The 25,287-nt window shown below is 45.9% G+C and overlaps 1 protein-coding gene across 3 annotated transcripts in view; it reads left to right on the top strand.

Annotated features, from left to right (window-relative positions):
- The window catches only part of dnah7 (dynein, axonemal, heavy chain 7), a 1,084,136-nt gene that overhangs the window by 35,087 nt on the left and 1,023,762 nt on the right, over positions 1-25,287 (top strand). For all 3 annotated transcript variants that reach the window (XM_070875892.1, XM_070875893.1, XM_070875894.1), the window contains exons 2-3: positions 11,410-11,469; positions 18,454-18,538. In XM_070875892.1, coding sequence (XP_070731993.1) covers positions 11,410-11,469; positions 18,454-18,538 — 145 coding nt within the window. The remainder of the gene's footprint in view (positions 1-11,409; positions 11,470-18,453; positions 18,539-25,287) is intronic.

Genomic DNA, 25,287 nt, shown 5'->3' with positions numbered 1-25,287 from the left:
TGGCCCAGAAATTGCAATCGAAGGTAGATGCCTCCTGTCATGTATCTAGATATATTAATGCCTGCACTATTACTCATGATGTGCCACCAGAGGGCACTATTATGGGAAACTTGTATACCAGCTGTATGGTCACTAAGGTGTGCCACCAGATGACACTGCAGTGGGAGACTTGTAGCTTACCTGTACATATGTGCCAGGCCTAGTATAAAAGGCAGGCCACCATGTGTGATCCTCACTCTGGAGTTACATTAAATGGACTAAGCTCACGACAGTTCAAGTACAATACATTGCCTCGTAGAGTCATTATCAGAGAATCTAAAGACATAACAATTGGCGACGAGATTACGGATTTTCACGCGAAAATGGCTAACTTTGGTACGTTGCAGCAGTTCGCCGATGGTGATGATTGGGACGCCTTTGTGGAGAGGCTCGACCATTTCTTCACAGCAAACGACCTGGCAGGCGATAATCCGGCCACACTGGCTAATAAGCGCAGAGCTATCCTGCTAACCAGTTGTGGGCCCACCGTCTATGGCCTCATCAGGGACTTGCTGGCACCAGCGACGGCAACGACCAAGACATACGAGGAGCTTGTAACGCTGATCCAAGAACGTTGAGCATCCTCACAGCCAGATACCGGTTTTATACCCACCAACAGCCCGAAGGCGAGGAAATCGCAAAATATGCTGCAGACCTCAGGAGGCTGGCAGCACCGTGTGATTTCACCGAAGCGCTGTGGGCTATCTTTGTCATCGGAATCGGCCATGAGGGCCTTCTTCACAGAATATTATCTGCGGATATCACAGTCACAGTGCAGAAGACCATTACCATGAGCCAGGCATTCATGATCTCAACCTGCGGTTCTAGGCGGATGACTCATCCTCAGGAGACAAACCCAGCAAATACTGTACACAGAATGGTGCCTTTTAGAGGCTGGACTCTCGAATGTGAATCTCCTCAGTAGAGAGAGCGCACTGGCCCCAAGTCCCTTAACTCAGAGTCCACCGAGAGATGCCTAATCGAGTAGCACCATGCTGACTTTGCGGAGGGAATCACAGGGCTCACCAGTGCCATTTTAAGGACTACGTGTGTAAAGGCTGCAGCACAAAGGACCACCTCCAGCGAATGTGTAAAAGAAATATGACTCACCGTGTTAATGAAGAGCCTGCAGATGGCCATGAATCCAGCGCAGATTATGAAGCAATAGTCAGAGAGGCAGCTCAACCCCACGATGAGGTGTATGGCATGTTTACCTGCACCAGAGAATGTTCCCCGTTGAGGATGGAAGTCAAGATAAACAGCGTTCCAGTCTTCATGGAGGTGGACACGGGGGTGAGCCAGTTAGTCATGAATCAAGAAGCCTTTGAGAGGCTATCGGACAATCAAGCTGAATGACCCAAGTTGGTCCCGGTTCAGGTAAAGCTGCCACCTACACCAATGAACTTATCCCAGTCGTTGGTAGTGTGGATGTAAAGATACTCCATGATGGCGCGTGCCGCAAGTTACAGTTGCAGTTTATTGCAGTTGATGGACCAACGCTACTCGGAAGAAGGTGGATGAAGAAGATCCATTGGAGCTGGGAAGATTTCACCCCTCCAGCGATCGACATCCCCCATGCTCAGAGGCTAAGCAAGCCCCCACCTGAGGTTGGATCCGGCACCAGAGAGCAGACCAGCACAGCACCCGAGGCACAGACCGCTCAGCACGACTGTGTGGAGATGATCCAGCTGAGATGACTCGAACGCACCTTCCAGGCTCCAGTGGCAGGACTCCAGAGGAAGAAAATCGGATCCAGAGGCAACTTCCCAGCTTCGGAGTTACATTAAATGGACTAAGGTCACTACACTTCAAGTACAATACATTGCCTCGTGGAGTCATTACCAGAGCATCTAAAGACATAACACTTCCGACCTGAATTTTTTTTACAAACTTACTTGGTGGTCTGGGAGGTTCGGAGACTTGTGGTCCTGGGCCTCCACGCGAAGGCCTGCTTAGATGCCTATGTGCTCGAGGCTAAGTGACATAGGCACTTCGTACACGTCCGGGGATCACGTGGGCCGGCCCAACTAATCAAAGTCGGGGTATTCCCATTCATACTTGTGATGAATCAGCATAAGTATGAATGGGAATACCCCAAAAAACACACGAACACTTAAAATATTTTTTTTGAAATATCACACATTTTAAATTAATCAAAATGGAATTTAATTAATTAAAAACAAAAATTTAATTTTTTGAAAAATACATTAACACATAGCCCAACTCTCTACCAATCAAGAGAATTCTTGACATATCGCAAGTTATGGGTTTAGGCGCATGCGTTTCGCATGCCTAAACCCGGAACTTGCGGGGCACCTACAGGCACGTGCACACCACGTACACGCCCGTAGGGCCATAATCTCATAGGTAGGTCCGAGTAATTAGTCTACACCCATGTTGTTGTACCCAAGTCAGATGGCGCGTAAGGATGTGTGGTGATTATAAGGTAACCGTGAACCAGGTTCTAAAGGGTAATTTATCCAATACATTACCAAAATGAGGAAGATTTATTCACAACACTGACAGGTGGTCAGATCTTTTCAAAGTTAGTTCAAACAAATGCCTACCCACAACTTCAATTAGATGAAAAGTCCAAGTCATGCTTGATTATAAATATTCATCTAGGCCTAGTTCAATAGGTTACCATTTGGAGAGTCTTCCACCCCCGACATATTCCAGCAGGTGATGGACCAAATTTTGCAAGGTATCAAAGGGGTAGTATGTTATTGAGATGACATACTCATTTCAGCATCAATCAGGTAAATCCATGATAAGTGTGTTGAATGAAGTGTTCAAAAGCTGGGGAAGCACGGAGTACAAGTGACTGCGCACAAGTGTGAGATGTTTCAAAACTCAGTGGAGTACTTAGTACTTAATAGCACAGAGTAGACAAAGATGGTTTACATCCAACCAAAGGAAAGCTGGATGAAATCAGAAATGCACCCATTCTCAAGAATGTCTCTAACTTCAATCATTTTTGGGTCTTTTGAATTATTATGCAAAGTTCCTCCCAAATTTGGCTACATGTTACATCCACTGAGTGAGTTGTTGAGAAAACAGGTCCCTTGGAAGTGGTCAGAAGAATACAACACAGCAAAGAGTGTAAAGGCCAGTTAGTAGAGAATACCATGTTGGTTGACTGACGTTTCTAAGGAGATCAAGCTAGCATGTGACACCTCTCTGCACAGAGTTGGGGTAGTGATCTCTCAGGTACAGATAGTGGCGAGGAGAAACCAATTGCTTTTGCTTCTCGAACTCTCGGTGCCAGTGAGCGGAATTATGCACAGATCGAAAGGGAAGCTTTGACTTTGATTTTTGGGGTCAAGATGTTTCACAAATACTTGTTTGGTCATAAGTTTACCACAGTTACTGACCATAAGTCCCGGACAGCACTCCATCCAAAGTTCTCAGTTCCAACATTAGCTGCAGCCTGAATGCAGAGATGGGCTTTGATTTTGACAGAGTATACGTATGACATTGAGTACATAGAAACATAGAAAATAGGTGCAGGAATAGGCCATTCGGCCCTTTGAGCCTGCACCACAATTCAATAAGATCATGGCTGATCATTCACCTCAGTACTCCTTTCCAGCTTTCTTTCCATACCCCTTGATCCCTTTAGCCGTAAGGGCCATATCTAACTCCCTCTTGAATATATCCAATGAACTGGCATCAACAACTCTCTGCGGTAGGGAATTCCACAGGTTAACAACTCTCTGATTGAAGAAGTTTCGCCTCATCTCAGTCCTAAATGGCTTACCCCTTATCCTTAGACTATGTCCCCTGGTTCTGGACTTCCCCCACATTGGGAACATTCTTCCTGCATCTAACCTATCCAGTCCCATCAGAATTTTATATGTTTCTATGAGATCCCCTCTCATCCTTCCAAACTCCAGTGAATATAGGCCCAGTCGATCCAGTCTCTCCTCATATGTCAGTCCTGTCATCCCGGGAATCAGTCTGGTGAACCTTCGCTGCACTCCCTCAATAGCAAGAACATCCTTCCTCAGATTAGGAGACCAAAACTGAACACAATATTCCAGGTGAGGCCTCACTAGGGCTCTGTACAACTGCAGTAAGACCTCCCTGCTCCTATACTCAAATCCCCTAGCTATGAAGGCCAACATAGCATTTGCCGCCTTCACCGCCTGCTGTACCTGCATTCCAACTTTGAATGACTGATGAACCATGACAGGTCTCGTTGCACCTCCCTTTTCCTAATCTGCCGCCATTCAGATAATATTCTGCCTTCGTGTTTTTGCCCCCAAAATGGATAACCTCACATTTATCCACATTATACTGCATCTGCCATGCATTTGCCCACTCACCTAACCTGACCAAGTCACCCTGCAGCATCTTCGCGTTCTCCTCACAGCTCTCACCGCCACCCAGTTTAGTGTCATCTGCAAACTTGGAGATATTACACTCAATTCCTTCATCTAAATCATTGATGTATATTGTAAAGAGCTGGGTTCCCAGCACTGAGCTCTGCGACACTCCACTAGTCACTGCCTGCCATTCTGAAAAGCACCCATTTATCCTGACTCTCTGCTTCCTGTCTGTCAACCACTTCTCTATCCATGTCTGTACATTACCCCCAATACCATGCGCTTTAATTTTGCACACCAATCTCTTGTGCGGGACCTTGTCAAAAGCCTTTTGAAAGTTCAAATACACCACATCCACTGGTTCTCCCTTGTCCACTCTGCTTGTTACATCCTCAAAAAATTCCAGAAGATTCGTCAAGCATGATTTCCCTTTCATAAATCCATGCTGACTTGGACCGATCCTGTCACTGCTTTCTAAATGTGCTGCTATTTCCAAATGCGTGCTATTGGAAAATAGTCACCAATGCATCCACTATTTCTAGGGCCACTTCTTTAAGTACTCTGGGATGCAGACTATCAGGCCCCAGGGATTTATCGTCCTTCAATCCCATCAATTTCCCTAACACAATTTCCCGCCTAATAAGGATTTCCTTCAGTTCCTCCTTCTCACTAGACCCTCGGTCCCATCGTATTTCCGAAAGGTTATTTGTGTCTTCCTTCGTGAAGACCGAACCAAAGTATTTGTTTATCTGGTCCGCCATTTCTTTGTTCCCCATTATAAATTCACCTGAATCTGACTGCAAGGGCCCTACGTTTGCCTTTACTAATTCTTTTTCTCTTCAGATATCTATAGAAGCTTTTGCAGTCAGTTTTTATGTTCCTGCAAGCTTCCTTTCATGCTCTATTTCCCCCCTCCTAATTAAACCCTTTGTCCTCCTCTGCTGAGTTCTAAATTTCTCCCAGTCCTCAGGTTTGCAGCTTTTTCTGGCCAATTTATATGCCTCTTCCTTGTATTTAACACTATCATTAATTTCCCTTGTTCGCCACGGTTGAGCCACCTTCCCCGTTTTATTTTTACTCCAGACAGGGATGTACAATTGTTGAAATTCATCCATGTGACCTTTTAAATGTTTGCCATTGCCTATCCACCGTCAAACCTTTAAGTATCACTCGCCAGTCTATTCTAGCCAATTCACGTCTCATACCATCGAAGTTACCTTTCCTTAAGTTCAGGACCCTAGTCTCTGAATTAACTGTGTCACTCTCTATCTTAATAAAGAATTCTACCATATTATGGTCACTCTTCCACAAGGGTCCTCACACAACAAGATTGCTAATTAGTCCCTTTCTCATTACACATCACCCAGTCTAGGATGGCCAGCTCTCTAGTTGGTTGCTCGACATATTGGTCTAGAAAGCCATCCCGAATACACTCCAGGAAATCCTCCTCCACCCGCATTGCTACCAGTTTTGTTAGCCCAATCAACATGTAGATTAAAGTCGCCCATGATAACTGCAGTACCTTTATTGCACACATCCCTAATTTCTTGTTTGATGCTGTCCCCAACCTCACTACTGCTATTTGGTGGTCTGTACATAACTCCCACTAGCGTTTTCTGCCCTTTGATATTCCTTAGCTCCACCCATACCGATTCCACATCAACCAAGCTAATGTCCTTCCTTACTATTGCGTTAATTTCCTCTTTAACCAGCAACGCTACCGCATCTCCTTTTCCTTTCTGTCTATCCTTCCTAAATGTGGAATACCCCTGGATGTTGAGTTCCCAGCCTTGGTCATCCTGGAGCCATGTCTCCGTGATGCCAATTACATCATCCGTTAACAGTTATCAGCGCAGTTAATTCGTCCATCCCACGCTGCAGGCACCCGATGGCACTATTTGCTACGGACCTGGAAACGAAAACGGCAGTATGCACAGTCGGCCGCCATTGCCCACCACCCAGTTGGAGACGGTGCAACCCCCAGATACAGTCGCTACCTTGGCCATGTCCGGAGTGAAAGGCAGAACCAGTGAGTTCCCCAAACGGGACTTGGAACATCCAGGTTCTCAACATCATTAGAGAGCAGGCAGAAGATTCTGCAGCCCTCAAAGGAGGACAGAGAATCCACACACATCTGTGGCTCTGCCCAACACTAGATAACGGCAAAGGCCCGGAGTCCTGGCTAGGTGGGCGAACCAAGCCCACCCCGCAAGCAGGGGGCGCAGCGCTGCAATCAGATGACTAGGACCCCATCTGGTTGCTCTGGAACCTGCGTCCTCGCATACCTGTACTGCTACCTCAGTACTACCATGACTGAACCATGAATGCAATCTAGCCAATCCTGGCGCAAGACCGCAAAACGTAACGAATGTAAGTCACTGAACCAAGGTGTCGCGATACAAACTGTAACTTCCTTTCTTTGTACTTGCATTGTGTCCGATCCTGTATGTTAATGTAACGGGCCTGCTGCATGATCTCGCTGTCGGGTGGGGGGCGGGGGGCAGGGGGCAGGGAAATGGATCTATGTAGCCATGGACATAGAAACATAGAAAAATAGGTGCAGCAGTAGGCCATTCGGCCCTTCTAGCCTGCACCGCCATTCAATGAGTTCATGGCTGAACATGCAACTTCAGTATCCCCTTCCTGCTTTCTCGCCATAACCCTTGATCCCCCTAGTAGTAAGGACTTCATCTAACTCCCTTTTGAATATATTTAGTGAATTGGCCTCAACTATTTTCTGTGGTAGAGAATTCCACAGGTTCACCACTCTCTGGGTGAAGAAGTTTCTCCTCATCTCTGTCCTAAATGGCTTACCCCTTATCCTTAGACTGTGACCCCTGGTTCTGGACTTCCCCAACATTGGGAACATTCTTCCTGCATCTAACCTGTCTAAACCCGTCAGAATTTTAAACGTTTCTATGAGGTCCCCTCTTATTCTTCTGAACTCCAGTGAATACAAGCCCAGTTGATCCAGTCTTTCTTGATAGGTCAGTCTCACCATCCCGGGAATCAGTCTGGTGAATCTTTGCTGCACTCCCTCAATAGCAAGAATGTCCTTCCTCAAGTTAGGAGACCAAAACTGTACACAATACTCCAGGTGTGGCCTCTCCAAGGCCCTGTACAACTGTAGCAACACCTCCCTGCCCCTGTACTCAAATCCCCTCGCTATGAAGGCCAACATGCCATTTGCTTTCTTAACCGCCTGCTGTACCTGCATGCCAACCTTCAATGACTGATGTACCATGACACCCAGGTCTCGTTGCACCTTCCCTTTTCCTAATCTGTCACCATTCAGATAATAGTCTGTCACTCTGTTTTTACCACCAAAGTGGATAACCTCACATTTATCCACATTATACTTCATCTGCCATGCATTTGCCCACTCACCTAACCTATCCAAGTCACTCTGCAGCCTCATAGCATCCTCCTCGCAGCTCACACTGCCACCCAACTTAGTGTCATCCGCAAATTTGGTGATACTACATTTAATCCCCTCGTCTAAATCATTAATGTACAGTGTAAACAGCTGAGGCCCCAGCACAGAACCTTGCGGTACCCCACTAGTCACTGCCTGCCATTCTGAAAAGTACCCATTTACTCCTACTCTTTGCTTCCTGTCTGACAACAAGTTCTCAAACCACGTCAGCACACTACCCCCAATCCCATGTGCTTTAACTTTGCACATTAATCTCTTGTGTGGGACCTTGTCGAAAGCCTTCTGAAAGTCCAAATATACCACATCAACTGGTTCTCCCTTGTCCACTCTACTGGAAACATCCTCAAAAAATTCTAGAAGATTTGTCAAGCATGATTTCCCTTTCACAAATCCATGCTGACTTGGACCTATAATGTCACCTCTTTCCAAATGCACTGCTATGACATCTTTAATAATTGATTCCTTCATTTTACCCACTACCGATGTCAGGCTGACCGGTCTATAATTCCCTGTTTTCTCTCTCCCTCCTTTTTTAAAAAGTGGGGTTACATTGGCTACCCTCCACTCGATAGGAACTGATCCAGAGTCAATGGAATGTTGGAAAATGACTGTCAATGCATCCGCTATTTCCAAGGCCACCTCCTTAAGTACTCTGGGATGCAGTCCATTAGGCCCTGGGGATTTATCGGCCTTCAATCCCATCAATTTCCCCAACACAATTTCCCGACTAATAAGGATTTCCCTCAGTTCCTCCTCCTTACTAGACCCTCTGACCCCTTTTATAACCGGAAGGTTGTTTGTGTCCTCCTTAGTGAATACCGAACCAAAGTACTTGTTCAATTGGTCTGCCATTTCTTTGTTCCCCGTTATGACTTCCCCTGATTCTGACTGCAGGGGACCTTTGTTTGTCTTTACTAACCTTTTTCTCTTTACATAGCTATAGAAACTTTTGCACTCCGTCTTAATGTTCCCTGCAAGCTTTTTCTCGTACTCCATTTTCCCTGCCCTAATCAAACCCTTTGTCCTCCTCTGCTGAGTTCTAAATTTCTCCCAGTCCCCAGGTTCGCTGCTATTTCTGGCCAATTTGTATGCCACTTCCTTGGCTTTAATACTATCCCTGATTTCCCTTGATAGCCACGGTTGAGCCACCTTCCCTTTTTTATTTTTACGCCAGACAGGAATGTACAATTGTTGTATTTCATCCATGCGGTCTCTAAATGTCTGCCATTGCCCATCCACAGTCAACCCCTTAAGTATCATTTGCCAATCTATCCTAGAGAATTCACGCCTCATACCTTCAAAGTTACCCTTCTTTAAGTTCTGGACCATGGTCTCTGAATTAACTGTTTCATTCTCCATCCTATTGCAGAATTCCACCATATTATGGTCACTCTTCCCCAAGGGGCCTCGCACAACGAGATTGCTAATTAATCCTCTCTCATTACACAACACCCAGTCTAAGATGGCCTCCCCCCTAGTTGGTTCCTCGACATATTGGTCTAGAAAACCATCCCTTATGCACTCCAGGAAATCCTCCTCTACCGTATTGCTTCCAGTTTGGTTAGCCCAATCTATGTGCATATTAAAGTCACCCATTATAACTGCTGCACCTTTATTGCATGCACCCCTAATTTCCTGTTTGATGCCCTCCCCAACATAACTACTACTGTTTGGAGGTCTGTACACAACTCCCACTAACGTTTTTTGCCCTTTGGTGTTCTGCAGCTCTACCCATATAGATTCCACATCATCCAAGTTAATGTCCTTCCTAACTATTGCATTAATCTCCTCTTTAACCAGCAATGCTATTCCACCTCCTCTTCCTTTTATTCTATCCTTCCTGAATGTTGAGTACCCCTGGATGTTGAGTTCCCAGCCCTGATCATCCCGATCACATCATATTTGTTAACATCTATTTGCACAGTTAATTCATCCACCTTATTACGGATACTCCTTGCATTAAGACACAAAGCCTTCAGGCTTGTTTTTTTAACACCCTTTGTCCTTTTAGAATTTAGCTGTACAGTGGCCCTTTTTGTTCTTCGCCTTGGGTTTCTCTGCCCTCCACTTTTCCTCATCTCCTTTCTGCCTTTTGCTTTTGTCTCCTTTTTGTTTCCCTCTGTCTCCCTGCATTGGTTCCCATCCCCCTGCCATATTAGTTTAACTCCTCCCCAACAGCACTAGCAAACACTCCCCCTAGGACATTGGTTCCGGTCCTGCCCAGGTGCAGACCGTCCGGTTTGTACTCGTCCCACCTCCCCCAGAACCGGTTCCAATACCCCAGGAATTTGAATCCCTCCCTGCTTCACCACTGCTCAAGCCACGTATTCATCTGCGCTATCCTGCGATTCCTACTCTGACTAGCACGTGGCACTGGTAGCAATCCCGAGATTACTACTTTTGAGGTCCTACTTTTTAATTTAGCTCCTAGCTCCTTAAATGTGGACGCACACATAGATCACACCCAGAACCCACTGGAACCTCCACTGCATCATCAAACCATCCAAACTGGTAACCACTACCCAACATTGTGGCAAAAGGGTGTTAACAGGGAGAGAGCCAAGCCAAAGCACAGCCAAGGTGCAAGGGCTATTGGCACTTAAGTCTGGGGAGAGCTAAGCCAGAGCACATAGTGCAAAGGTAATTGGCACAAAGGACTTGGGGGAAGAGTGATGTTAGAAATGCAGACTATAGATGCACTCTCTGTGTAGTCACTGTATAGTTGCATAAGATGGAGACTTGTTACCTGATGTACTATCAATGAGGTTTACACTGTGTATATACTATGCTCGCACCACTAGAGGGTGCAACTGGTGGAGACTGGGATTTCCTGCCCCTGTGGCAGAGGCTGTCCATCAGAGGGCACTGCGGTGGGAGACCTGAGGGTCACCTCCATTGGTGTGCACGGCCCAGTATCAATGGCTACCCATCATGCTTGTGCCTCACCCAGGAGTTACAAATAAAGGACCAAGGTCACTTCAGTTTGAGTACAACACATTGCCTTGTGGAGTCATTGATAAGTGCATTAGACATAACTGAGGCCTTAACGAAAGGGGCAATTTTAGCCCCTAGGTGTCTCCCCGGGTGTCCTGGCCAACATTTATCCCTCAACCAATACACCATAAACAAATAGCTGGCCATTTATCTCATTGCTGTTTGTGAGGCATTGCTGTGTGCAAATTGGCTGCTGCATTTTCCCACAGTGACTATGCTTCAGAATATTGAATTGGCAGTGAAGCATGTAGGGATGTCCCGAGAATATGAAAGATTCTGTACAAACGCAAGTTTATTCCATCTTTCATTCTTTCTTTTGTTCTTCCTTTCATCAGTGCTGAGCTTTTTTAAACTGGGCTAGCCCACTGAAACTGAATGTGAGTTGCCAATATAGGGCACTGCTTATTGAAATCAATCCTCAGGTTCCCAGAGATTAAGGATGTTGTCTGACTCTTCTGCTGCAGAGTCTTTTCCCTTTTGTTTATTTTTGATGCTACATCATTTATTGTACATTTAATCTTCTGTGAAGATGAACTATCTGATTTTGTATTAGTGTAGTACATAAAATATAATCACTTGAAGCTAATAATTTGCTTTTTTTGCTTTTTACAGACCCACAATAAAGGAAAGCTGCCTAGGAATGCAGTCTCATTTTTACCCCAATTACCTGCGGTAATGTATCTGTAGATAAAAGTCAAATACAATGTAACATATTCTGGATGTGGAACATAATGGCAAATTATTTTTCAATAATATTGAAGCAGAGCATCACATTTATAATCTTTCAGTGTGATTGTTATCATGCATCAATGACCAGGAGCACTTGGACAGTATAACCATATAGTTAGCTGTTGCCAGCAAAAAAAGTGGAGCAAAATGGAATAAACTTATCAGCAATTAAAAACAGATATTACACATGAAGTGCTTTCAAGGAAACAATTTAAACTTGGAGTCTGATGACCATTTTAATTTCCTTGGGGTTGACTCTTGCAGTTTATCACGCCATCCAATCCTCTTAATTAAATTTGTATCATGATGACACCCAAATACATATCGTGAGTTACAGGTGAAGATAGTTAAATAAGTCATGGCTCATGATGGCAGATTCTATTTGCAATGATTGCAGTACATATTCAACTATGAAAATAATTGAAATGTAGTATTTGTAGCCCCAAAAAGTCAATTCAGGGAACTCTTTTGATGAAGTGCCATAGATACATCATAAATTTCTCACCCATACATTTTCTTGACTTCAGGAAGAAATGGAGAGAGGTGTAATGGGCAGAAAAATTTAAAATAAGTTCAACGCTTTAGAGGAATGGTTAAAAAAGACCTAATGATAGTGCCTTGTTACATTAATGGGCCAAATCTTGCTGAAGCGAGGCATTCCGCGACTTATGCCATTAGATTTTTTCCTGCACTATTCAGCTCGAAAAATTTGTGTCATTACTTGCTGGAAGTGTGAGCTGATAATGGCCTGGACAAGATAAAGGGACATCTTGGACCTTAGCGAATGGCAGGACCAACAGAGTGTCCCTTAACCAATGTAATTTAAAGATTGAGAAAGAACCAAAAGAACGACAGAGAAGGAAGGTGAATTCGAGAGAATGAATTAGTCAAATCAGGTAAAGAAAGAAATAAAGAGAGGGAAGGAAAGATTGGATTAAGAGAGAGAGAGAGAGAAAAAGAGACAGAAATAAAAGTAAGAAAAAAAATGTAAACATTTTAAATTTTAACAATCTTTAAGAAGAATTGACTACATACAGGAATGAGATTGAATAGTTTAAATTGTTTCTTTCTGGACCAAAGAGGTTGATTGGCATTGCATGAACAATTATCAAGTTGTTAAAAGGAGACTTCTGCTCTTAATTACAAGTCTTAACTTTCTGCGGTGAGTTTAATGGATAATTAATGTGCAAATTCAGCAAGTTCTTAAAAATAATGGGGAGGCAAAGAGCGAGATGCCACTTGTGCGAAGCAAACAGCAGGAGACCTAAATCGATCAGCAAATCGGCATATCTCTTAATCCACTGAATTTACTCGCCAATTTGCGGATTATCAGCAATGTGCATCGTTAACACGCTGTTATTTTTGTGCAGTTATGTTTCGACCAGTTATGTTTTATAACTGATGCATCTTTCTTTGCTTTGTTTTGCTAGTCTTACACTGAGGCTTGGGGTTATACTGTCACCCTGTGCTACATTGCACTCCCTTTGTATCTGTCTGGGACCATTGCTGTGTCCATCCTCCGTCTCCCATTGTCTTTGGCGCAACCACGCTATCTTGCTTTTCCCGTATACCAAAACAAACTGTTGTGTCCTTACACACTACAGCAAATCAACATGAGGCACATACTGGAGATAAGGTCACTCTGTGACCTGTACCTTTATTCACAGGACCAAGAAGTGGTGATCCTGCGTGGGACCTCTCTTTATATACCTGGATGACCAGGTGAGGAGTGTCTCCCACAAGTTCACCCCCAGTGGTCAAGGTGTGCATTTCTCAGGTGTATACAGTGTACAGTGTTGTTACATAAAGGTTACAGTTGTGTGAAGGTTACAAACATGACATCACCCCCCCCCCCCCCCCCCCCAAACGTCTTTGGGTCAAAGATTGAGTCTTTCAGGCGATCGACGCTCTCTCGTGGAGCGCCGCAGTTGGGGCTCTGGTTGTTGAGCCTTGTTATGCGTCTTTGTCACCTGTGGTGATTCCGGCTCGTCCAGGCTGACCGCAGGGATTGCGCATGCTGCTGACTGTTCTTGTTGCTCGTTCACTGGCAGTGGTGTGGGCAGCATCTCATCATTTTCCTCAGTGTCCATGCTGAAACTTTTTTTTACTTGGTCTAGATGCTTGCGGCATATCTGCCCATTGTTGAGTCTGACCACTATGATCCTGTTCCCCTCTTTACCAATTACAGTGCCCGCGAGCCACTTGGGCCCCACAGCGTGATTAAGAACAAATACAGGGTCATTGATTTCTATCCATCTCCCCTTTGAGTTGCGGTCGTGGCACTCATTTTTGGACTGGCGCTTGCCCTCAACCATGTCTGACAAGACTGGATGAATGAGGGACTGCCGAGTTTTTAGTGTATGTTTCATGAGTAGTTCCGCTGGCGGGACTCCCGTGAGCTAGTGCGGTCGGGACCTGTAGGCCAGCAGGAGGCGCGATAGACAGTATTGAAGGGAGGGTCCTTGAATCCGGAGCATGCCTTGCTTTATGATTTGGACCGCAGGTTCCGCCTGGCCATTGGAAGCCGGCTTGAACGGCGCTGTCCTGACATGTTTGATGCCATTACCCGACATGAACTCCCGGAATTCATAGCTAGTGAAACACGGGCCGTTGTCGCTAACTAGGATGTCCGGCAAGCCGTGGGTCGCAAAGACTGCACGCAGACTCTCCACTGTGGTGGATGTCATGCATGAATTCAATATGATGCACTCGATCCATTTCGAGTACGCATCAACAACAATGAGGAACATTTTTCCCATGAACGGGCCCGCGTAATCTACGTGAATACGTGACCATGGCTTGGTGGGCCAGGGCCACGGGCTGAGTGGGGCCTCCCTGGGGGCATTGCCCAGCTGGGCACACGTCGTGCACCTGCGAACACAGTGTTCCAGGTCTGCATCAATTCCCGGCCACCATACAAGTGACCGGGCAATGACCTTCATAAGCACGATGCCTGGGTGCTCGCTGTGGAGTTCCCTGATGAATGCTTCCCTAGCCCTCTGGGGCATGACTATCCGGCTGCCCCATAGTATGCAGTCGGCTTGGATGGAGAGTTCATCCATCCGTCTGTGAAACGTTCTGACCTCTTCAGGGCATGCTCCGTGTGCAGGCGCCCAATCCCACAGTCAGGACACATTTCTTAATCAGAGATAGGAGGGGATCTCTGTTTGTCCAGTTTTGATCTGGTGGGCTGTGATGGAGGAGCCTGCACTGTCAAAGGCATCGACAGCCATGACCATCTCCGCGCTTTGCTCCGCTGCCCCCTCAGTGGTGGCCAGTGGAAGCCTGCTGAGCACGTCAGCGCAATTTTCGGTGCCTGGCTGGTGCCGTATGGTGTGGTCATACGCAGCCAGCGTGAGAGCCCATCGCTTTATGCGAGCTGATGTATTGGCATTGACAGCTTTGCTGTCGGACAACAGGGATGTTAACGGCTTGTGGTCCGTTTCTAATTCGAACCTCCTGCCAAAAAGGTACTGGTGCATCTTTTTCACCCCATAGACACATGTGAGTGCTTCCTTTTCAACCATCCCATACCCCCTTTCTGCTTGGGAGAGCGACCTGGAGGCATAAGCCACAGGTTGGAGTTGGCCCTCATCATTACTCTGTTGCAACACGCACCCAACCCCATAGGATGATGCATTGCATGTCGAAACCAATTTCTTACAGGGGTCGTACAGGGTCAATAACTTATTAGAACAAAGCAGGTTCTGTGCCCGATTGAAAGCCTGTTCCTGACAGTCCCCCCAAAACCAATCACAATCCTTACGCAGGAGCACGTGTAGCGGCTCCAATAACGTGCTTAAGTTCGGCAGAAAGTTACAGAAATAGTTCAATAGTCCCAGAAATGAATGCAACTCCGATGTGTTGCTGGGCGCGCGACGGATCGCCTCCGTTTTGGATTCGGTGGGCCGGATCCTCCTGCCCAAAAAGTCGACCTCTGGGGCCAAAAACACGCACTTGGACTTCTTTAGTCGCAGGCCTATCCAGTCGGCGTACCACCTCCTCCAGGTTGTGGAGGTGTTCCTCGATGTCTTGACCCGTGATAAGGATGTCGTCCTAAAATACGATTGTTCCGGTGATGAATTTGAGCAAGCTTTCCATGTTCCTCTGAAAGATAGCAGCTGCTGAACGAATGCCAAACGGACACCTGTTGTAGACAAACAGCCCTTTGTGCGTGGTGATGGTGGTCAGTAGCTTGGATTCTTCGGCCAGTTCCTGGGTCATGTTGGCCGAAGTGAGGTCCATCTTGGTGAACAGCTTGCCGCCTGCCAGCGTGGCAAAAAGATCGTCCGCTCTCGGAAGCGTGTATTGGTCCTGAAGGGACACTTGGTTGATGGTGGCCTTGTAGTCGCCACAGATCCTGACCAAGCCATCCGTTTTTAGAACAGGGACAATGGGGCTTGCCCAGTCGCTGAATTCAACGGGCGAAATTATGCCCTCTCTTAGCAACCTGTCCAACTCACACTCAATTTTCTCCCGCATCACATATGGCACAGCTCTGGCTTTGTGGTGCACTGGTGTGGCGTTCGGGGTGATGCGTATCCTTACTTTGGTGCCTTTGAAAGTCCCAACACCAGGTTGAAATAATGACTCGAACTTTTGTAGGACCTGTGAGCATGAACTTCGCTCCACAAATGAAATGGCGTGCACATCCCCCCATTTCCAGTTCATCTCGGCTAGCCAGCTCCTCCCCAAAAGCGCGGGATAATCCAGAGTGGCAACCAGTTCTGAGATCCGTTATGTGTGACCACCAACATTGCACTGCCTAGCACTGGGATGATCTCTTTGGTGTACGTCCATAATTGCATGTCAATACGTTCTAGTTTGGGTCTGCTAGCTCTGAGTGGCTACAGTTTCTTGAATTGTTGGACACTCATAAGTGACTGGCTGGCTCCTGTATCCAGCTCCATGCGTACCGGGATGCCGATTAATAGTACTCTCATCATCATAGATGGCGCTTTTGTGTAAGAGCTGTGGATGTTTGCCACCTGGACCCGCTGAACTTCAGCGTCCATTGCTGTAGCCCCGGCATAACCCTGCCTTGCAGACCCCTCTAGTGGTTCATCCACTTCGTAAACCAGCCTCGCTCCGGGCTTCCTTCACATCCTGGCTAAATGTTCACTCAAGTTACAATTTCTGTAGATGAATTGTTGAAACCGGCAGGTCTTCGCAGCATGTTTGCCCCTGCACCTCCAGCATGAGCTGAGATTGTTGTGAACAAAAGAGCTGTTACCAGGCATTCCTCTCTGATTGTCTCTTTGATTACTCTTGAGCACTCTGTTTGTGGGTGTCAATGGTCCCATCCCGGGACGTATTGTCCCTTGTGATGGTGTAAATATCCGTTCAACCTGCCACTGTCTCTGTTGCGGACCCACCCTATAGTCTGTTACTGCCTGGTTGGTGTCGAATTGCCCTTGCCTGCCTGCGGGGTTCTGAGCCGCATTTACCATGTTAACTCCCTGCTCCATCGCCACGTTGGGAGCAGAGTTGCGCGCGTATATGATCTTGGTTTCCTCCTCCCCCGCTATGAAGGTTTGAGCCATCAATGCCACTGCTTCCGAGGTCAAGTCCTTGGTCTCAATTAGCTTCCTAAAAATCCCAGCATGACCAATGCCCTCAATGAAGAAATCCCGTAACATCTCCCCCCGCCCCCGCAGGTGTCTGTGAACTTAGAGGCTGGCCAAGCGCCGAAGGTCCGCAACGAAGTCCGGTATGCTCTGCCCTTCCCGACGTCGGTGGTATTGAATCGGTGTCGGGCCATGTGTATACTACTCGCCGGTTTGATGTGCTCACCGATCAGTTTGCTGAGCTCCTCAAAGGTCTTGTCTGCCGGCTTCTCGGGTGTGAGCATGTCTTTCATCAACGCGTATGTCTTAGGTCCACAGCTGGTCAGTAGATGCGCCCTTTGCTTGTCAGCCGCTGTTGCTCCCAGCCAGTCCTTCGTGACAAACCTCTGCTGGAGTCTCTCAACTTAATTGTCCCAGTCCTCACCAACACAGTACCGTTCCTCCGTGCTACCGGTGGCCATTCTCTTGAGTCGTTGATTCCCGTTTCTCATCGCCAAATTTTGTGTCCTTACACATTACAGCAAATCAACATGAGGCACATACTGGAGGCAAGGTCACTCTGTGACCTGTACCTTTATTCATAGGACCAAGAAGTGATGACCCTGCGTGGGACCTCCCTTTATATACCTGGATGACCAGGTGAGGAGTGTCTCCCACAAGTTCACCCCCAGTGGTCAAGGTGTGCATTTCTTAGGTATATACAGTGTACAGTGTTGTTATATAAAGGTTAAAGTTATGTGAAGGTTGCAAACCTTTTAAAATCTCTCGAGCATACTCTATCACAATATCATAGCTGGAGAGTCAGTGGTGTCCCAGTAAGACATGCAAGATATTTTTTGCAGAAATTATAGGATATGAAATGCACATATTTTGATACCTGTGATGGTTATGAAAAAGTCAAAATATTTTCAATACAGTTATCTCATAGTATTATTTTCTCTCTCTGTGCATCTATAATAGGCTTAATTTTTTTATTTTAGTGAACAATAATACACGTGAATTTTCTTTTCAAATTATTTCAACCTATTATTTCAACCTATTATAGATGAAACACAGATATGAATATTGGTTGCTAAATGCAGAAACTTAAACTAATGGTACCTTTAAATTGCATTGATTTGAAACACTGTACATTTGTTAAAGTATATATAATATAGCCTTTGTTTAAAGTATCGATATAACAATGTTTACTCATGTAAAAGTAATTGTATTGGGGAACTTTTATCAGCGGTATAACTGCGTAGTAAATATTTAAAAACAACTTTCCAAAGCACAACAGATATTGCACCCATAATGGGAAATAGTTTCTAAAAGAAAATGACACTGTTTTTAGCAGTATGTTTATTATATAACTTTTCAGAGTCGGTCCAAGCCATTGTGGCAGTCAGCTTCGCCTTCTTTTTTCCTACGAGCAGAGGATGAGGTGGAACAAAATGATTTAACAAGTGAGTTTGAAGCCTCAAATATGTCAATCGTATTCTATTATAATGAATAGAGAATCATGCTCATAGAGTATTCTCAAGTATTTCAGATTTTACCATTGTTGTTTCTTCCATCAATCTTCTTGGACAACTGCTATTAGATTAGATTAGATTATTTTGAAAGTCTTCACTTAGTTGATAATCATAAAGATTTGACACCTTTACTCCGAGGGGCACTGACAGCAGTACTGGGACAAGAAGGAGCTACACCAATGGGACAGGTTCCACCTGAACTGGAATGGGACCAGTGTCCTAGTGGTAAGTATGGAGGTGGCAAAGGCTTTAAACTAGTAAGATGAGGGGACGGATCGACAAGAAATGAAATAAACTTAACTATAATTGAAACAGGAAAGGTGAGCATAGATAAACTAAACTAAAGGAGGACATAACTGGCCAGGGAATAAATAGTGTTATAGAACAGGAGTGTAAAAAGATGATTAAAATTAAAGTGAGAGGAACTGCTATTGAGAAAGAGTTAAACTGCCTATACCGCAATGCACAGAGTGACTGTAATAAAACAGGAGAACTGGAGGCAATAACACATTGTGAGGAACCAGGTACAATAGGAATTATGGTTCTCAAATACGATTTCCCTCTTTTATTTTTTTAATGAAGTCTGCTTCTCACTGCCATTGTTTTTCTTGAAGCATTTTTTTCCTATTGTTCCATTTTCCTCGAAAGTCTTTCATCTATCTCCATTTACTTCCCCAATTCCTTTTTTGAAACTATCTTTTTTCCTCCATGAACCAAAGCAAAATCTAAGTATCCCAATGCATACTACTCCAATTGCCTGCTCAATTCTCATTATTTCTTCTGCCCCTGAACTATTCATTATCTTTTTATCATCACTACTGTGCCCCCTTTACCGATTATTGCCAAAAATTCTCAATTTTTTTCTTATCAATACGCATTTCCCTATCCCATTTAATTACTCCTACAACATCTCTCTTAAATCCTCACCAAACCAATAACCCATTACTACAAAGTCTATTGTCTCAACTATAGTAATAAATGCCACACCAGATCCACTTCCTTCTAAATGAGTACCTCCTCTTGCTTTCCGTGGTCAATGCCAAGAGAAATTTGCTGCTGTTTTTGAAAAAAATTATCTAATGATGTACTGTGAACTTTAAGAAGAGGGGAGCAGAGGAACGGGGGTGATAAGAACATAAGAACATGAGAACATGAGAACATGAGAACGCCATCTAGCCCCTCGAGCCTGCTCCGCCATTCAATAAGATCATGGCTGATCTGGTCCTGGACTCAGCTCCACTTACCAGCCCTCTCCCCGTAACCCTTAATTCCCTTATTGCTTAAAAATCTATCTATCTTTGACTTGAAAATATTCAATGAGCCAGCCTCAACTGCTTCCTTGGGCAGAGAATTCCACAGATTCACAACCCTCTGGGAGAAGAAATTCTTTCTCAACTCGGTTTTAAATTGGCTCCTCCGTATTTTGAGGCTGTGCCCCCTAGTTCTAGTCTCCCCCACCAATGGAAACAACCTCTCTGCCTCTATCTTGTCTATCCCTTTCATGATTTTAAATGTTTCTATAAGATCACCCTCATCCTTCTGAACTCCAAGGAGTAAAGACCCAGTCTACTCAATCTATCATCATAAGGTAACCCCCTCATTTCTCGAATCAGCCTAGTGAATCGTCTCTGTACCCCTTCCAAAGCTAGTATATCCTTCCTTAAGTAAGGTGACCAAAACTGCATGCAGTACTCCAGGTGCGGCCTTACCAATACCTTATACAGTTGCAGCAACACCTCCCTGCTTTTGTACTCCATCCCTTTCGCAATGAAGGCCAACATTCCATTTGCCTTCCTGATTACCTGCTGCACCTGCAAACTAACCTTTTGGGATTCATGGACAAGGACCCCCAGGTCCCTCTGCACCACAGCATGTTGTAATTTCTCCCCATTCAAATAATATTCCCTTTTATTGTTTTTTTTCCCCAAGGTGGATGATCTCACACTTTCCGACATTGAGAAGAAAGAGAAAGGTCTAGAAAGGACAGATAGGAAGTCGGAGAAAGAACAAGAGTGAAAGAATCAGGTTTCAGGAGAAGGACAGGATGTGGGCAAAGAAGAAGGGAGAAGCATAGGTGAATGGAGGGAGAGAATGAGAGGAAAGGAGAATGGGGACTCTGCATGGTCTTGCATTTTTGTGCATTGGTGTGTTACAAATTTCATATATATACAGTAGATATTCTCTTGGGCTCGGTATCACTGGTCACTCCTTTAAGCAGACCTTGTGTCTGCAATGATCATGAGTAGACCTTTACTGCCAATATCTAATAAAATGATAGCGTGACCTGGGACTCTTGTGTGCACTGGATATTGTGATCTTGCATGTACTGCCATGTGGGTTCTCCTGTCTTTAGGGAAGGAAGACTGAAACTCACTAGGCATGATTGTAATCCAATAATCATAGAATGATACAGCACCGAAGGAGGCCATTCAGCCCATTGTACCTATCAATTCTCCACTGCTGCATACTAGTTTGGAATGCATCTTAAGTTTCTGAACGAAGTGAAGGTAGAAATAGCAGAGGCATTGGTCACAATCTTTCAATCTTAATTGAATAGAGGAGCAGTGCCAGAGGACGGGAGGATTGCTAATGCTATACCACTATTCAAGAAAGGGGCGAGAGATAATCCAGGGAACTACAGGCCAGTAAACCTAACATCGGTGATGGGGAAATTATTGGAAGCCATTATCATGGACAAAATAAACTTTTTTATTTGGAAAGGTATAGCTTAATGAAGAGAGCCAGCATGGATTTGTTAAAGACAAATCATGTCTGACTAACTTGATTAAGCTATGCTTTTGCAAAGATGTCGTGTATATATAAGCCTCGAAATTTGGGGGTTGAATGCAGGCCGTTAAGGCCCGTTTTGATGAAAAAATGTCAGTCGCCTCGCTTTCTCCACTTCTGGCAGATCCCACAGCGGTCGCCATTTTCAGCAGCTCAGCAGCGCTACCATTGCCAGTGCTCGCTAGAGAAATGGAAGTGAGGCAGATTGTGATGTCAGTGAGTGTGCGTCAAATCAGCATTGCACAATCTGCCATTTTTGACGTCACCGCTCCACTTACTGCCCTCTCTTAATCACGACCAGCTGATCAAGCATTCAGCAGCCGGGAGAAGCCCCCAGAAGCTCTATTCAAAGGGATCATCAACAACAACATGCAGCTGACATGGTTTCTCAGTTTTACTGGCTCTGTTTAAGCTGCTGCAATTCTTGCAGCTTTCTAAACTTGTTTAAAGTTGCTAAGGTCAGGGAGTGTTGCTCAAGTGGAGAACACCTTGATTCTCATTTAAAGACTTCTGCCAGCATCAGTTGCTCCTGTGCTCCTATCATGGGTGCTGAACTTGCAGTCCCCCTCGCGCTTGAGTATCTTCAAGAGAGGGATCGGAGGCAGTGAAGATAAGGAGAAGATGCTCGCAGAGGGAGGAGGAGGGACAGGAAGGCTGTCAGTAGGAGGCCTTACCCACTGAGGGTCTTCCGAGAGCAATTCTCCTACCTCCACTTGTAAGGAGCAGTGCATTTGGAGGCTCTGCTTCACCAAGGAGGTGGTCACAGATCTCTGCCACCTCCTTCAACCAGACCTGCAAACTCAGAGTAGGGCGCCCACGGCTCTCCTAGTGGTAGTCAAGGTCACGTGAGTTTCAATTTCTTCACCAGCAAATCCTTCCAGTCTGCAGTAGGAAACATGGCTAACATCTCCCAGTTCACCATCCATCGCTGCACCTGGGATGACCGAGTGACTCCAGGAGAAGGGACTTCACTGTCTTTTCTCTGAACAGAGAGAAGCAGGATGAGCATGCATGTGGCTTTATAGGATTCCCCATGGTGCATGTAGCGGACATGGTTTCTCAGTTTTACTGGCTCTGTTTAAGCTTCTGTTACTCTTGCAGCTTTCTAAATTTGTTTAAAGTTGCTGAGGTCACAGGGAGTGGCTTAGCGGGCACAGTATACCAATCCCGAGATATTCCGTAACTGCAAAGGCAACCACTCACTTAATGAATCATAGAATGGTTTACAGCACAGAAGGAGGCCATTTGGCCCATTGAGCCTGTGCCAGCTCTCTACAAGAGCACTTCAGCTAGTTCCACACCCCTTTCCCCATAGCAAATATTTTTCCTTGAGTGTGTAATTGTTGTGTGACCACTCCCAGCGCATCATGATGGTGAATGCCTGCTATCCTGGCAGCAGTCATGATGCCTTCATCCTGCGCCAGTTTGGTGTACTAGCAATCTTCCAGCCACCACGTCAAACTCCAGGGTGGCTGCTCGGAGACAAGAGCACTTGGCTGATGACACCCCTCCGCAACCGCACCACTCATGCCCAGCACTCGTATAATGTTACCACCAGGAATATCATCGAGCAGACCGTCAAAGTGCTCAAGCAGTGGCTTCACTGCCTTAACCACTCGGGAAGAGTTCTTCTGTACTCGTCAGAGCAGGTGTCCCATTTTGCAGTAGTCTGTTGCATGTTCCACAACTTGGCCATCATGAGGGCACAGCCCTTGCCACAGGGATTGCGGGCGCAACTGAGGAGAAGGAGGAAGAGGAGGAAGAACAGGAGGAGTGTGGGAGGAGTGGCAGGCAGCAAATCCCCATTTCGATGGGCTCTTATTCCAGTGAATGAAACCCAAGATTCTCATTGCTTACCACTTCCCCATCATACCATCCTTTTGTCACAGAACATCACAGCATCCTCCTGGGCACAAAGCTGAAATGAAAGCCACCACAAAACATACATTCCAAACAAAATTCATAAATTTATCCAATTGCAATCAATATGATTATCAACTATTTGCCCATGTGCATTTCCTTAGTGTCTGTCCTTTGTGTGCCTTTACCTACCCTAGTGCTCCGACGCAGTGTTCCCCCAGTGGCTGCAGCATTGCTGGTGGAAGGCTGCTGATGTTCAGTGAGGGAGACTACAGATGGCCTTGCTTGTCAAGTTTGATCAGCTGTAGACTGCAATACCTCGACATGGGTGACAGAAGTCTGGACTGATTGGCTGATAGGCAGCGGTAATAGCAATGGTGGACTGGCAGTGGTGGAAACAGGAATGCTGTCATCCTGAGAGAGAGAGAACTGCAGGTTCTTGTTCCACAGATCCACTGCCACTCCCCCGGGGTGACACCTCAACATTTGTTGAAATCTGTTGGAGGACAGATTGCTGGCTTACTGTGACACCCTGTAAGCCCCTTTCGAGACTCATAAACCCAGCGACGATAGCATCAACCTGAGCTTCTGTTTGCAGCAGTGGGATGTTGGGTCACTTCCATCGGTGCTGCAATGGAAGCTGCAAAATCGCCCATCACACACAGCATTATGACTGGACCCACAAGATCTCTCCTGGAGTTATCCATCATTTCCATCCTGGAAATCATGGGCTCCAAGCTCTGCACAAAGCCCTGGCCAGTATTGGAGACGGACTGCTCTGTGCTCTCTGACATGGAGATGAGGCTTTCTGGCAGGCTTGCCGTTGCACCTAGCATTTCTATGTGCATGCCCATCACCCTTCTGAAGGCTGCCCCACTCATCATCTGAGTTCTGTGCAACAGAACTCGTGCGCGAACTCGCCCTCCGAGGAGCTGGCACCCAAGCTATCCTTTCCCCTGGCTTGGCTGCAGCCCACTCGTGCCTGCTGACTCACCATGTGCAGATCCCATCTATGTACTACCCTTTACATTCTGCGCAGTGTCATTTTCTGAACTGATGTCTGAGAGTGTCAAATGCTGCTGCTTCTTCGTCTCCTCCTTCAGTTTGTTCAACATAAGCAACAGGCTGGGCTGCTAGCAGTTCTTGGGTATCTGAAAGCAGAAAGGCATAAGCGTCAGTTTGTGGTGAGGGGAAGGGAAGGAAAGAAAGCAAGATATCCATGCATATACCATCAGCAGCTTTAAGTGGGAAGTGCTGGTGGGGTGAGGAGGTAGTGGGATGTGAGTAGAAGGATTGGGAATGACCATACCCTCATCAGCATCAGCTTCAACTGCTCCGCTGGCCACTGACTCCGTCACTGCCCCTGCAATAATTTCAAGCACCCATTCCTCCAGGTTGGTTAGGTTCTTTATTGCGACTTGGCCGCCTCCCTCCTGTTATGTGCCACCTTTGCCTGCAAGAGAATGGGAAGTGCATCAGTAAATGTAGTGCAATGTGTTTGAGTGATGTGCCTGCCATAGTTGAATAGCTGTCAGTGTGTGCAAGGTGCGAGATGTGGGTGTGAGTGTTGCAGCAGTGGTAAGGTGGAGAGTGAAGTGAAGTTATGATTGTGAGGTATGAGTGTTGATAGCTAGAGATTGCTTGTAGGTGAGTGATGGAGGTTTGGTGCATTGAGCAGTGTGTGAGGCTTGTGGTGAAGATGGTGGTATTATGGCATTTGCTGAAACATTCACTTGACCCGTCATGTGAGGTCATTAAGCTTTTTCGGCACTAGATTCAGTACCTTTGGACCACACTGATGGCCGTGATGGAGTCAGCTATCATCTCCTACAGCCTTCTGCAAATGGCCTTGGATGGCCTCTTGTCTCCCTGTGGACCACGGCCTCCAGTGCAGCATCTGAAAACCTTCTTACTTGCTCCCTTGGTTGCTGTGCCATGGCTTGCTCCAGCATGACAATCGGGTGTTTTTGCAACAAAGCACCTCCCCTTTAAGTAATGCAGATAACCTAGGTCAACCTTTATTGGGCATTAGA

This window comes from Pristiophorus japonicus, chromosome 3 (assembly GCF_044704955.1).
Source record: "Pristiophorus japonicus isolate sPriJap1 chromosome 3, sPriJap1.hap1, whole genome shotgun sequence".
NCBI lineage: Eukaryota > Metazoa > Chordata > Chondrichthyes > Pristiophoridae > Pristiophorus > Pristiophorus japonicus.
This window is presented reverse-complemented; position numbering and strand designations above follow the sequence as displayed.